This window comes from Liolophura sinensis, chromosome 1, assembly GCF_032854445.1.
Source record: "Liolophura sinensis isolate JHLJ2023 chromosome 1, CUHK_Ljap_v2, whole genome shotgun sequence".
In the NCBI taxonomy this organism is placed as follows: domain Eukaryota; kingdom Metazoa; phylum Mollusca; class Polyplacophora; order Chitonida; family Chitonidae; genus Liolophura; species Liolophura sinensis.
The window spans coordinates 65,931,718-65,944,823 of NC_088295.1; the positions used below are offsets into that span (position 1 = coordinate 65,931,718).

The 13,106-nt window shown below is 39.9% G+C and overlaps 1 protein-coding gene across 1 annotated transcript; it reads left to right on the forward strand.

Annotated features, from left to right (window-relative positions):
- Positions 1-911: 911 nt before the first annotated feature.
- On the forward strand, positions 912-12,991 carry LOC135481872 (betaine--homocysteine S-methyltransferase 1-like). Its single transcript, XM_064761623.1, has 7 exons — positions 912-1,071; positions 2,934-3,124; positions 4,349-4,543; positions 5,076-5,187; positions 7,607-7,785; positions 10,755-10,836; positions 11,458-12,991. The coding sequence occupies exons 1-7, from the start codon at positions 1,059-1,061 to the stop codon at positions 11,727-11,729; spliced, it is 1,044 nt and encodes a 347-aa protein (XP_064617693.1). The 5' UTR covers positions 912-1,058; the 3' UTR covers positions 11,730-12,991.
- The last annotated feature ends 115 nt before the right edge of the window (positions 12,992-13,106 follow it).

The following is a 13,106-nucleotide window of genomic DNA, read 5'->3' on the forward strand; positions in this document are numbered from 1 at the left end:
TATATTTGTACACATGCATTCCGCTATGCATACTTCTGAAGAACCTAACACCAGCTACACAATTTGTTTGTACAGAATTAAATAGTTAAGTTGCATCACATGTATGGCTTCACATCATGCAGGCACATCGTTTCATTGTAGAGATAGCACCCCACCCAGTCACATTATACTCAGGCCAAACAGTCATGTTTCCTTGTTCCAACCTCTCTGTGCTGAGCGCCAAGCGAAGCAGCAAGTATAATTTTTAACGTCTTTGATATGACCCGACCCCGGGATTCCAGATCCCCCGACTTCGAGGTGGCCACCGAAGCGGCTTACAAAAAATAGGGAGTTGACGTTAAACAGAAAAAACCCTGTGAAAGTACAAGTACCTACATGTGCGCCTATGTTTACGGAATTGACTTACCACTGAATTACGCAAACTCGTTTTGGGCTGTAGCTTTATATTAGAGGGTAGGATTACATAGCTTACAACGTTACCTATAAGGATAGCGAAAAAATAGAGACGATGTTGAAGTTTTTACAGCACTTTGCTTATGCTACTACGTAGTTGTCAGTGAATTTACATTAAGAAATATGTTTGTCTGAGTAGAAAACTGCACCGAAAATACACGGTTCTGCCAGCAAATTTTACTGTAAAAACGCCATTTGTAATTTAGTGTGGCCGTATTTATGGCATATCTCCTCGCCGTGATAGCTGCTTTCCGGACTGATGCCACACACTGACACTGGATCTCTAACACTACGCTGTACGTGCGAGACGTAACTTTTTGTTAACATTCTAGGCTACGTGTGGATGATTTGAAATTCTAAATCACCCCTATTTGTGTTGACATGTATTAGTCCTCTACAGAAAACTATATTAGCATAAGGATCCCTCTCATCTACCCTACATGAGGCGAACAGACAATATATACACTGCAGATAAAACGTGTGGTAAAAGTGAGTTAAAACCAACTCAGCGACGACCGCGTGAACAGCCTATTATATGTATCAACAAAAGTGACCTGAGAGGTACTTTTCAGTGTAGGGACAACGTTTTAAGATCAGGAACAGCCATGCCTAGCAAGGGTAAGTGAAATTTTGGTGCATACATGAGGCGATGTTTCAGATAATCAAGTGTTCTGTATACAGGTGCATTGGTAATTTACACTAAACACTTACTTACGTTTCGGCTGGCCAGTTTCATTATCAAGCACTCTTAGACAAGAAACAGTTATCCCATAAAATACAACGATTTAGGTATTCTACATGTAAATGACACACAGCATGCTGATATATTAACGTTAAATTAGTACACTCTGATCATGCGTGAAACTAATCATCGTATTATGTTCACATAGGTGTCATTCATAAAGTTTTAATGGTGTGGTGAAACCTAATTTGACACGCTAAATTATGATGAGATTATGACGTTAAACCCCAAGCAATCAACCAGGCTAATTTTTGCAATTCAACCCGCATTTAAATGTGTAATCTACGATTATCTATACAGGTCATCGACCCAGATTCACTTACGGACATCTTTAGGTCATATCTTTATGGTGCCTGTTCATATACAGGCGCCATATTCGATGATTATGCTTAATTCTGCATTAAATGGAATTCTTTGCCGTTCTAAGTGATGAATTATGCGTTTTACTGATGGCTTTGTTAATATTAAGTTTCATTTGTTATACCTGTGTTCAGTGCATACACACTGACGAGCAAAAGAAATTCTACATGTTAAATCCCATCAGTGATATTCCTTTTGCCGCATTTGTACATTCACATCCTCAAGCAAACAGAAACTATCTCATTAAAACATAATTAGAAAATATACAGAATGAATATCCCCTGAAATAAGACTTGTTTGGTTTGGGAACATTATCAGGTCAGTCAGCATGATCATATTGTTTAAAAAAAAGAATTTAAAATTTATAATTCGCTCGGTAACATATATATGCATTACGAAAATTGATGTTTCTATATAAATGGTAATATCTTTGAGTTTATTCTAAAATCACTGTCACATAGAGGACCGAAATGTACATTTATCGAAATAAGCGAACGCCTTCGATGACTGACAGTTTTTATTATAGAAGATACCTTGAGACTAGACCTGCCCTTGAAATCGTTGTTCAATATAAAATCTATTGTCTTAATAGCTCGCAGTTATACCATAAACATCCGGACCAGGTAATACGCATATGATGTTGAACAACAAGTTATAATGTGAAGTAAAATAAACGACTATATCATGCAGATTCAAATATCAAAGACAAAGCTAAGTGGTGATTTGGAGTAGAAATGGTTATGGCTTTACTCCGACAACAGTCATGAATGGCGAATTGGCATAAAACATAATTGCACATTAAGATATTCTTAAGTTGCATAATATACATGTACATGGTTTAAATATTCATAAAACAGAAAGACTAAAATAGCTTGATGGATTACTCATACTGTGTGATATGTACCCCCATAAATAACTGTATTATGAAATTTTTATTCAGTTTTCATACCGATTAAAACATACTCAACACTATTGGTACGAATATAGACACCATATGTTATATATGGGATTAAGACAGACGTCTGTCATAATCCCAGGTTATATGCACACGAGTATGAAATGACACAAGAGTTATATTCCTTGAGTAGAATCCAACATGGCGCCAATGGTGACAACATCGAAGCATCCTGACAGATATGTAGGTGAAACATTCTTTAGCACGGCGTAAAATAAATAAATAACGACAAATGTTAATGCAATGCAAAAAATGGATAGAGCGTGATACAGAAAAATCTTACGGTTTTGATCTATCATTTGAAGTACACACATTAAACGTTTATGGCCTAAGGATAATTCCCAGGGCTGGATTCCCAAGATTTGTATTGTAATGGTCCCCATAGTAATCAGTTTGATTGTTATGCTCTTTTTTTTTTGCAAGGTTTACTGGAACGTTTAGGGAATGGCGAGAACATCATCGTGGCCGAGGGTTATGTGTTCGAGTTCGAACGGCGAGGATACCTCAAAGCCGGCGCATTTGTACCCGAAGTTGTCATCGAAAGACCGGACCTGGTGAAAGGCCTGCACGAGGAGTTTGTTCATGCCGGAAGTGACGTAGTACTAGCGTTCACGGTGAGTACGACGTTCTGTGCAACACACGCTATACTTTAATTCTATGAACTATTATGATACCTTATCAGCATGATGACGTCAACTTGTTCTTGATCATAACACTCAGAAGTAGCATTTGAATGAAAAAATAAAAAATAAAAATGAAAAAGAGCATTTCAATAAAAATTCTGGGCTTTATGATTTATATTTATGTCGCCACGAGATGGTTGCAATATTATCGAAGAGGCCATTAAGCCATAATCATTTACTGGTATATTTTGTCCTTAATGTTACGTTCAGTGTATTCTCTTATCAGTGTTATGGCCATAATGCGAAGTATTGAGGATATATTCTTTTCTTAACAGCTAGAATCGTGGTCATATTCTTTTGGTCGCAGTATTATGGTTATATTCTCTTGTTCACAGTTTTGTGGTTGTTTTCTTTTCTTCACGGTATAGTTGTTTTCATTTGTTCACAACATTTTTGTTGCTTTCCACGATTCATTGTGACAATTGTGACAAGTTCGTTGTATTATGACTGTTTTTGTGGTTCACAGTGTTGTGGTTGTTTTCCATGATTGACCGTATTGTGGCTGTTTTGTGTGGTTCACAGTATTGTGGTTGTTTTCCATGATTCACCGTATTGTGGTTGTTTTGTGTGGTTCATAGTGTTGTAATTGTTTTCCATGATTCACCGTATTGTGGTTGTTTTGTGTGGTTCACTGTATTGTGGTTGTTTTCCATGATTCACCGAATTGTGGCTGTTTTGTGTGGTTCACAGTGTTGTAGTAGTTTTCCATGATTCAACGTGTTGTGGCTGTTTTGTGTGGTTCACAGTGTTTTCCATGATTCACCGTATTGTGGCTGTTTTGTGTGGTTCACAGTGTTGTGGTTGTTTTCCATGATTCACCGTATTGTGGCTGTTTTGTGTGGTTCACAGTGTTGTGGTTGTTTTCCATGATTCACCGTATTGTGGCTGTTTTGTGTGGTTCACAGTATTGTGGTTGTTTTCCATGATTCACCGTATTGTGGCTGTTTTGTGTGGTTCACAGTGTTGTGGTTGTTTTCCATGATTCACCATTGTGATTGTTTTGTGTCGTTCACAGTGTTGTGGTTGTTTTCCATGATTCACCGTATTGTGGTTGTTTTGTGTGGTTCACAGTAGTGTGGTTGTTTTCCATGATTCACCGTATTGTGGCTGTGTTTTGTGGTTCACATTATTGTGGCTGTTTTCTATTGTTCACAGTATTATGGTCATCGTAAGAAGCTCCAGGTTATCAACCGAGAAGATGACCTGGAAGCGCTGAACAGATCTGCTTTAAGAATCGCCCGCCAGGTGGCAAATGAAACTGGAACATTGATGGCGGGCAACATCTGTAACAGTACCGTGTATAAGAGAGACAACAAGGTGGCGCAGGAAAAAACAAAGGCCATATTCAAGGTGGGAAACTCACCTCGTATAATATTCATTATACTCCTTATAAATTTATTTCCTTCACTTAGTTAAGTTTCGCCAAACATCATGCAGGGACAGACGTGTAGCGGGATCCATGAAGACGTGGACAGTGAACACTAACAACACAGAGCAGGTCACACAAAACAAATCACCTTAAAAAGCTCCCCCCCCCCCGCAAAAAAAAAACAAAAACAAAACAACAACAACAAAAAAAAAAACAAAACAAAAACAAAACAACAACAACAACAAAAAACAGAAGAAAACAAAAAGAATAAATACGGTTTATCATTAACACTTTCATGTGTTATTTACATGTGCTAATGTAGGCCTACTGTTGTATTTGTTAATTTCAACATGTTGTCACAGTGATTGCCTAATTTGTTAAGGCAGTTGAAAGAGATCTGAGGAAGATGCTGAGCTAATGGGATACTTATATGTGATTAGAGATCTACATGGATCCGCTGTAGCCGAGGGATAAACTGGAGAATAAAACCAATTGTCTCTTTGTTATCCCCAGGAACAAATCCTGTGGGCCGTGGAAGAAGGAGCTGATTATATATTAGGGGAAACTTACAGCGAGCTGGGAGAGGCAATGTTAGCGCTGGAAACGATCAAAGAGTATGGAAATGGTGAGTATACATAGTGTGAGGTGGGGATAGGGTAGGGGTGAGGTGAGTTGAGTGTGGGGGAAGCGCTGGAAATGATCAAAGAGTATGAAAATGGTTTAGTAGTCTACAGAGTGAGAGGTGGGGGTGGGGTGGGGGTGAGGTGAGTTGAGTGTGAGGGGTTACAGCGAGCTGGCAGAGACAATCTTTCCGGAAAGCAATCAAAGCGAATGAAAATGGTGAGTAGCCTGTACAATGGGAGGTGGGGGGTGTGGGTGGGGATGGGAGTGAGGTGAGGGTGGGGATAACAGGGAGCTGGGAGAGGAAATACTAGCCTTGGAGATAATCAGAGTATGGAAACGGTAAGATATAATACAGGATCAGATGTTGGTTACGTGTTAGGGAATTTAACACATGCACGTGTAGGTTTGTACACGTCTCTTTGTCAGCAGTCGATGAATATAGAGTATGTGAATATCAGAGAAGATGGAACACCCGATGACGTCTTGTATAATACTGTCTCCCTTTTTGTCAATTTTGTTGCACCGCATTCAATTGAAGCTACTTATTCAAATTATCTGTCACAATACATGGTTAGTAATCTTACGATGTTTGCTGAATACCTGCTTAAGCAGGAAGGCTGTGTAGAGATTTTTAGTGAAGTATTCGATCATCCTCATCACCCTGGGTCTTGGCTGTGAATCACAAACTTTTCATTGCTTCATTGCTAATACATTAAGACAGTTGTCGTGTACTTCTCAAGCGCAGTGGTTTTAGAAATGTGCGCGGAGGAGGAAGCAATGCGCGCGGTGGATTCAGCAATGTGTGCGGAGTGTTTAGCGATGTGCGCGATGAATTCACCAATGGACGCGGAGTGTTTAGCGATATGTTCGGTGAATTCACCAATGGACGCGGAGTGTTCAGCAATGTGCGCGGGGAATTCACCAGTGGACACGAAGTGTTTAGCAATGTGCGTGGTGAATTCACCAATGCACGCGGAGTGTTTAGCGATGTGCGCGGTGGATTCAGCACATCATACACTGCAAATATTAACGACGTATAACATATATCTATAAAAGCACATGCATTAATGTGCAAACTCTTTGCTCTTTTTATTTGAATGCAAATGCCTTATCCATAAACGCGTTACATGTATATGGTGGGACTATTCACGCACGTATTTTTGTTATAACATGGCTGGCATCCTTTTTATGACATCGACGTTTTCAATGAATCATTTCCAACTTTTCTTCAAAAGATTGGTGTTTAAGAGAAAACATGTGACATGTCTTCTAGAGTGGCCAAATAGCCTTTTTTTTTTATTTTAACACGTATTACACAGTTTATTTGCTGTGTAGGATTTAGATTTTATTTCAGCTAGTCAGTGTTAAGCTGCGTAACATAAGAAGACCTGGAGTAATGGGGTCATTTGATTTGCATAATGAACGTATTATATATAAACTGCGCTGTGATTCCGTATTCTCATTGTAAGTTTAAGATGGCGTATAAATATTCACTTTTGAATTATTGTTTTACATCGTATTCAACGGCCAGCATTAAGGTGGGAAGAAGCCGGGCGGATTGGGCTGGCAATCACACCGTATGAACACGTTTTTAGATACCATTGTGACCCATGTCTTGCCTATCAGGACAAACTTCATCAGATACATCCAGATCAAAATTGTTCTCAGTTTTCCTAAACAAGTTATTCACCTATTTGTTAAACATTAACTTGGTTTAAAGTATATATGTACGTTCTTGTCTTGAATGAGTTGAAGTCCAGCTCATGCTGGCTTCCTCTCCGGTCGTTCGTCGGAAGGTCTGCCAGTAACCTGCGGATTACCCCGGGCTTTGCTTGGTTTCTTCCCACCCATAATGGTGTCCACCGTTGTGAAATATTTTTGAATATGGCGTAAAAACACAAATCAAATCAATTCAATTCAATTCAAGGCATGAGTTTTTGATCTTGAGGTCGTGAATTCGAGTCAAGCCCCTGACGCACACATTTTTCCGTTCCAAAACCCGGTCATGGCGTAAAACACTAATCCAATAAATAGCACCAGAGGATCATTTTTACTGCCCTTTTCCACATACTGGATGTGCTATAATTAATAACAGAGCTTACTTATATATATAGCAGAACTTTTCTTCAGGTAAAAGAACGTTTTTCTTGAAAGAGTATCCAATGCAGACATCAAAACGCTACATCTATATATCAGACTGTCTTTTGCAGTATTTTTACTTGTATAGCCTACTTCTGTTGCGAAAAAGAGTACCTCTGTGTATACAATTTTGTCTACAACAGCACAAATGGACATAGCTAGTAACTGTCTGTAGGTTCTGTAACTGTATGCTCCCATTCAACGTGGACATCACGGTGTGAAATAGTTCGTGTCATCTGGCAGTGAAGCGCTTCATCTTCTGTACATATTTGTGTGCTCAGGTTTACCGGCAGTAATAACGATGATATCACACGTACCTGACAAGACCACGGACGGGGTAACCTTCTCCGAGGCCTGCAAGCGGTTGGAGAACGCGGGGGCCGCCGTGGTTGGGCTGAACTGCGGCAGGGGACCAGAGACTCTCATGCCTCTAATACGTGAAATAAAGCACGCCTGCAAGGTATATATATATATGATACAACGCTGAAATTCAGGGGAATGAAGAAAACAAATATTTTTAGAACATTTTTTTTGTTGTCCGATTGCGAAACCGACTGGTCAAGTTCATGATGTAAATCGCCGGATTTCACACCAAAAGCACCTGACCAACAAGGTCACAATATCGAATTCAGCTCATGGTGCTTTAGTGTAAGGAATTCGACAGGTACCTGCACCAGTGTGTAGAGGGTCGCCCCGGGCTATGCCCAGTTTCCGGTCATCTGCCTCACCTTCGCCATAAAAGAGAAACAGCCTAACAGCTTAGAGCATAATTAAAAGATAAACGAAAACATTGTGTTTAACTGATGGTTAAGAATCGATCTCGTGCTGGTTTTAGGCCAGTATGTCCAGCAGGTACATGAAGGGCAGTTGCTTCCTCCGGGCACTCCCGTTTCTACCTCCCATTATCGTGACCCGTATAACTGAAATGCCTTGAATACGGCGTTAAACGCTAATAGCATAAATAAATGTAGCTGTTGAACTATCAGTGGCAGAAATATGACCCAGTGTCATAAACAACACAACAATTATCCGTATGTCATTTTAGCTTAAAGGTGTGAATGTATGCATAAATCAACAACCTTAACTGTTTACATGTAAGCTACGTGTTTAGGAACATGTATTTAGGAGTGTAGAATGAGTATGTGAGTGTAGATGATGAGTGTAGAAGAGTAAACTAGGAGTGTATGAGCGTAGACTAGGAGTGTAGGAGTGTAGACTAGGAGTGTAGGAGTGTAGACTATGAATGTAGGAAGGTGTATACTATGCACCTATGCATGTTTGGGGTTGAAAGTCGTACTTAACAATTTTTCAGTCATATGACCACGAGGTGTGTGTACATATACTGTGTCGTCTTGTGGCAGGCCGAGTCTATGCCAAAGTGCTGCTGACAATGAAGTATCATGCCGAAGACACCAGCCATGCAGACGCCTTGCTCTAACGTCTCAATGCTGCGCGCCAAGTGGGACAGCAGGTAGTGCCATTTTTAAAGCCTGTGGTATCACCCGACCTGCGTTTGATCCCGGAGTCTCCCAACTTTGAGACGGGCGCTCTAACCATCGAAGCGGTCTGTGTAGACTTTGAATGGAGATGTGTAGATTGTGTGTAAGAGTATTCGTGTATTGGAGCGTAAGGTGTGCACGTAAAAGTGTAAGCTACTTGTGCTGGAGTGTAAGCTATTTGAGGAGAAGTGTAAGCTATCTTAGGAGGAATGTAGCTAGTTGAGGAGCAGTGTAAGCTATCTTAGGAGGAGTTTAAGCTATTTGAGGAGGAGTGTAAGCTATCTGAGGAGGAGTGTAATCTATCTGAGTGGGAGTGGAAGCTATCTGAGTGGAGTGTAAGCTATCTTAGGAGGAGTGTAAGGTATGTGATGAGGAGTGTTAGCCATCCGAGGAGGAGTGTAAGTTATCTGAGGAGGAGAGTAAGCTATCTGAGGAGAAGTGTAAGCTAATTGAGTGGGAGAGTAAACTATCGGAGAGGAATGTAGCCTGGAACCAGCATGAGATCGACTTTTAACCATCAGTTAAACACAATGTTTATCTGAGTGGAAGTGTAAGCTGTCTGATTGAGAGTGTAAGCTATGTGATGAAGAGTGTAGGTTATCTGAGTGAGAGTGTAAGATATGTGATGAAGAGTGTAAGTTAACTGAGTGGGAGTGTAAGTTATCTTAGGAGAGGTATAAGCTATCTGATGAGGAGTGGAAGCTATCTGAGTGGAGTGTAAGCTATCTTAGGAGGAGTGTAATGTATGTGATGAGGAGTGTTAGCCATCCGAGAAAGACTGTAAGCTATCTGAGGAGGAGTATAAACTATCGGGGAGGAATGTAGGCTATCTGAGGCGAGTGTAAGCTATCTGAGTGAGAGTGTAAGATATGTAATGAAGAGTGTAAGTTATCTGAGTGGGAGTGTAAGTTATCTGAGGAAAGTATAAGTAATCTGATGAGGAGTGTAAGCTTTCTGAGTGGGAGTGTAAGGCATCTGAGGGGAGTGGGTGGGTGGGTGGGTTGGTTTTGGGTGGGCTATCCGAGTTGTGTTGAAGGTATCTGATGAGGACTGTAAGCTATCAGAGGTAGAGTGTAAGCTACCTTAGGAGGGATGTATCTGAGGGGGAGTGTAATCTATCTGAGAGTTAGTGTAAGCTATGTGAGGAGGAATATAGGCTATCTGAGGGGAGTGTAAGCTATCTTAGGAGGACTGTATCTGATGGGAAGTGTAAGCGTTCTGAGGGGAGTGTAAGCTATCTGAGGGGAGTTAAGTTATCCGAGGAGGAATACATGCTATCCGAGGAGGAGTTAAGCTATTCGAGGAGGAATATAGGGTATGTGAGGGGGAGTTAAACTATCTGAAGATAATTGTAAACTATCTGAGAGGAAGTGTGAGGTATCTGAGGGGGAATATAAGCTATCTGAATGAGGGGAGTGTAAGCTATCTTCGGAGGACTGTATCTGATGGGGAGTGTAAGCTATCTGAGGGGAGTTAAGCTATCTTCGGAGGAATATATGCTATCCGAGGAAGAGTTAAGCTATTCGAGGAGGAATATATGCTATCCAAGGAGGAGTTAAACTATCTGAAGATAATTGTAAACTATCTGAGAGGAAGTGTGAGGTATCTGAGGGGGAATATAAGCTATCTGAATGGGAATGTAAGCTGTCGGATGAGGAATGTAGAATATCTTAGGGAGAGTTAAGCTATCTGAACGGGAGTGTAAGGTATCTGAGGGGAAGTGTAAACTATCTAAGGGGGAGTGTAAGATATCTGAAGATGATTGTAGACTGTCTGAAGGGAGTGTAAGCTGTCTGAGTGGGAGTGTAAGCTATATGAGTGGAAGTGAGATGTTCATACAGGAATGCTGGCTAGGCCAAGTACACATCTAGTTTTGAGCTATTCGAAAATGGTCTGAAAGTAGGGTAATTTTTCTGTTTATTTTTTCCAGGGGCCAATCGCTGCTCTTCCAGTCCCATATAAAACCACAGCAGTACAGAAAACATTCCAGTCTTTGACAGATCCTGTCACAGGTACTCTTATGTTTACTGATAACCGAACGCATATTTCTCTGTTTTCCGCCCGTTTTAGTGTGTTATAGGTACAATATCGATCAAAAAGAAAGGATAGCATATTCGAATCACATACTGTTCATGCTGACCATCATCTGCACGTTTGTATACTAGTGAATGATAGGTACGATATGGCTAGAGAAAAGGGGGAGTGTCTATGACCAGTATTCTATATTCAGAATAAGAGGATTCAGATACACATTCACAATTGTGTGCTTGTAAATTTCCATTCTTGCAATGAGATATAGACACAGAAAAACACAGATATGGTATACAGGGGAGTTGGTTTACGGGAAAAACGTTAGTTGATTTGTACTGGCACTTGTAACGGGTGAGGTAATTTCCCTGGAACTGTGTGACGTCACGAAAGTATTTACTTGGCAGGGTTCAGGCTTTTTGCAGTAGTAGTAGTAATAGTAAGATTGATGGATTTGAACATTTCCCAAAAATATCATCACACATTTGATTAAATTTATGGAGCAAAGAAGAATTTAAACCGGCATGCTGCAAGGAGATGCCATCGCGATATGATCGAAAGCTGAAACTAATTTACATGTCCCATGTTTTTTTTTCTTGAACCAGGTGAGCGGGCGTTTCCGGTGGATTTACCGGCACATTCATGCGGGAGAAGTGATATCATTAAGTTTGCACGAGAGGCCAAGCAGCTGGGAATTCAATATGTAGGACTTTGTTGTGGAAACGCTTCTCATTATTTGCGAGCTTTGGCGGAGGAATATGGCCGTACACCGCCAGCGAGCAAATATTCTCCGGACATGTCAGAACATTTCATTTACGGTTCTAAGAAAGGCTTTGACGCGTACTATACTGAAAGTCTTAAAAGTCAAGTTGGTTGAATTAAAGTAAAAGAAAGCTAAAATATGAAGTAAAGTTCATCATACAGACAACTGAAAACTGCACGTAAAAGTATTTTCATCTATTTTTTCAGATTTTTTTTATAAAAATGTTGAAAGGCATTCAAATATTTAAATAGTATGGTGGGCTTCATGAGCCATTACTGACGATATCTAGGAACTCTGACGTCATATTACCCTTTTTTTCCTAATGTTCACAAGAAGGAAGGAATTTTTAGGAACATTATTTCAGTAATCATAGGCAAAAAGAGTTATTCCCACTTTCAGAGTCGTCTTTAGGGTTAGATAAACCTGTGACGTCAGAGTTCCTGACATCTGATAGTATGGTCCATAATGCACACCATAGAATTCAAGAATACAAGTGTTTGAGCGCCTTTAACTCTTTTCACAAAAATCTAAAAACTTAATTAAAATATATTTATTGATGGTTTTAAGTGGCCTATTTAATGATGCCTAATTCCGATTTTTAGAGGTCTTTCCCATTAATATATCCTCACGACGGCATTTGACGGCTTCAAATTTCTCTTGCCTCTAGGTTAAGAAAATTGTAGCTTCATTGAGCACACTAAAAACTAAATGCGAAACTGATAGCCTTAGTAAAGAAAACATAAAATAGATGAAGTAAGAATCACGAGAAAGTCCACTAAAACTGTATCTGAAAATACTTTGACTAACTTTTGTAGATTTTGTTTATTTATTTGGTTGGTGCGTTACGCTACACTAAAAATATTTCAATATACGGCGGGGGCGAGTATTTTGGTGTGAGGAAACCGGGCAGAACAGGTTGCTGCCAGGCCTTCATAGCATGAGCTGGACTTGAACTCACAGCGGCCGCATTGGTGAGAGGCCACGGGCCCATTAATAAAATGCTGTCTCCATTTTTATATTTAGTTCTAAATGAAATTCTTGTAACCTTTACTGGAACATGGCGTGCAACGCCTATTTTAGGGTCAGAGAAAAGTTGGTATGACGCCATTGACAATACACGTTATCACTATTGTCTCCAAAACCCACCTTAAAACACAAACCAGTAAATGACTGCATTTAACTCAGTGAAAAAATCTAAATATTAAGTGAAGGCATTTTCAGTTTTTAATGGACTTTCTACATAAAATTGCTTGAGTCTTGTTTTTCTTTCCTGCTAAGACACGTGCATTGACTGCCTCGGCACTAAACTGGTGGAAAAGAAATGCAAATAATCTATGTAAATTAATTAAGATACGTAACAATGTAATATTTCTGGAAACGGGATATGCTTGTTATAAATATCTATATATAAAAAATAAACGTCGGTTGTGGTTGTTTCATATTTATTATCGTTTGTGAACTATGTCACCTGTGTACTATAGTTAGATGTGT

Coding starts and splice junctions, on each gene's coding strand:
- LOC135481872 (XM_064761623.1), top strand. Junction 7,786..10,754: donor AAATAAAGCACGCCTGCAAG/GTATATATATAT, acceptor TATTTTTTCCAG/GGGCCAATCGCTGCTCTTCC. Junction 10,837..11,457: donor TTTGACAGATCCTGTCACAG/GTACTCTTATGT, acceptor TTCTTGAACCAG/GTGAGCGGGCGTTTCCGGTG.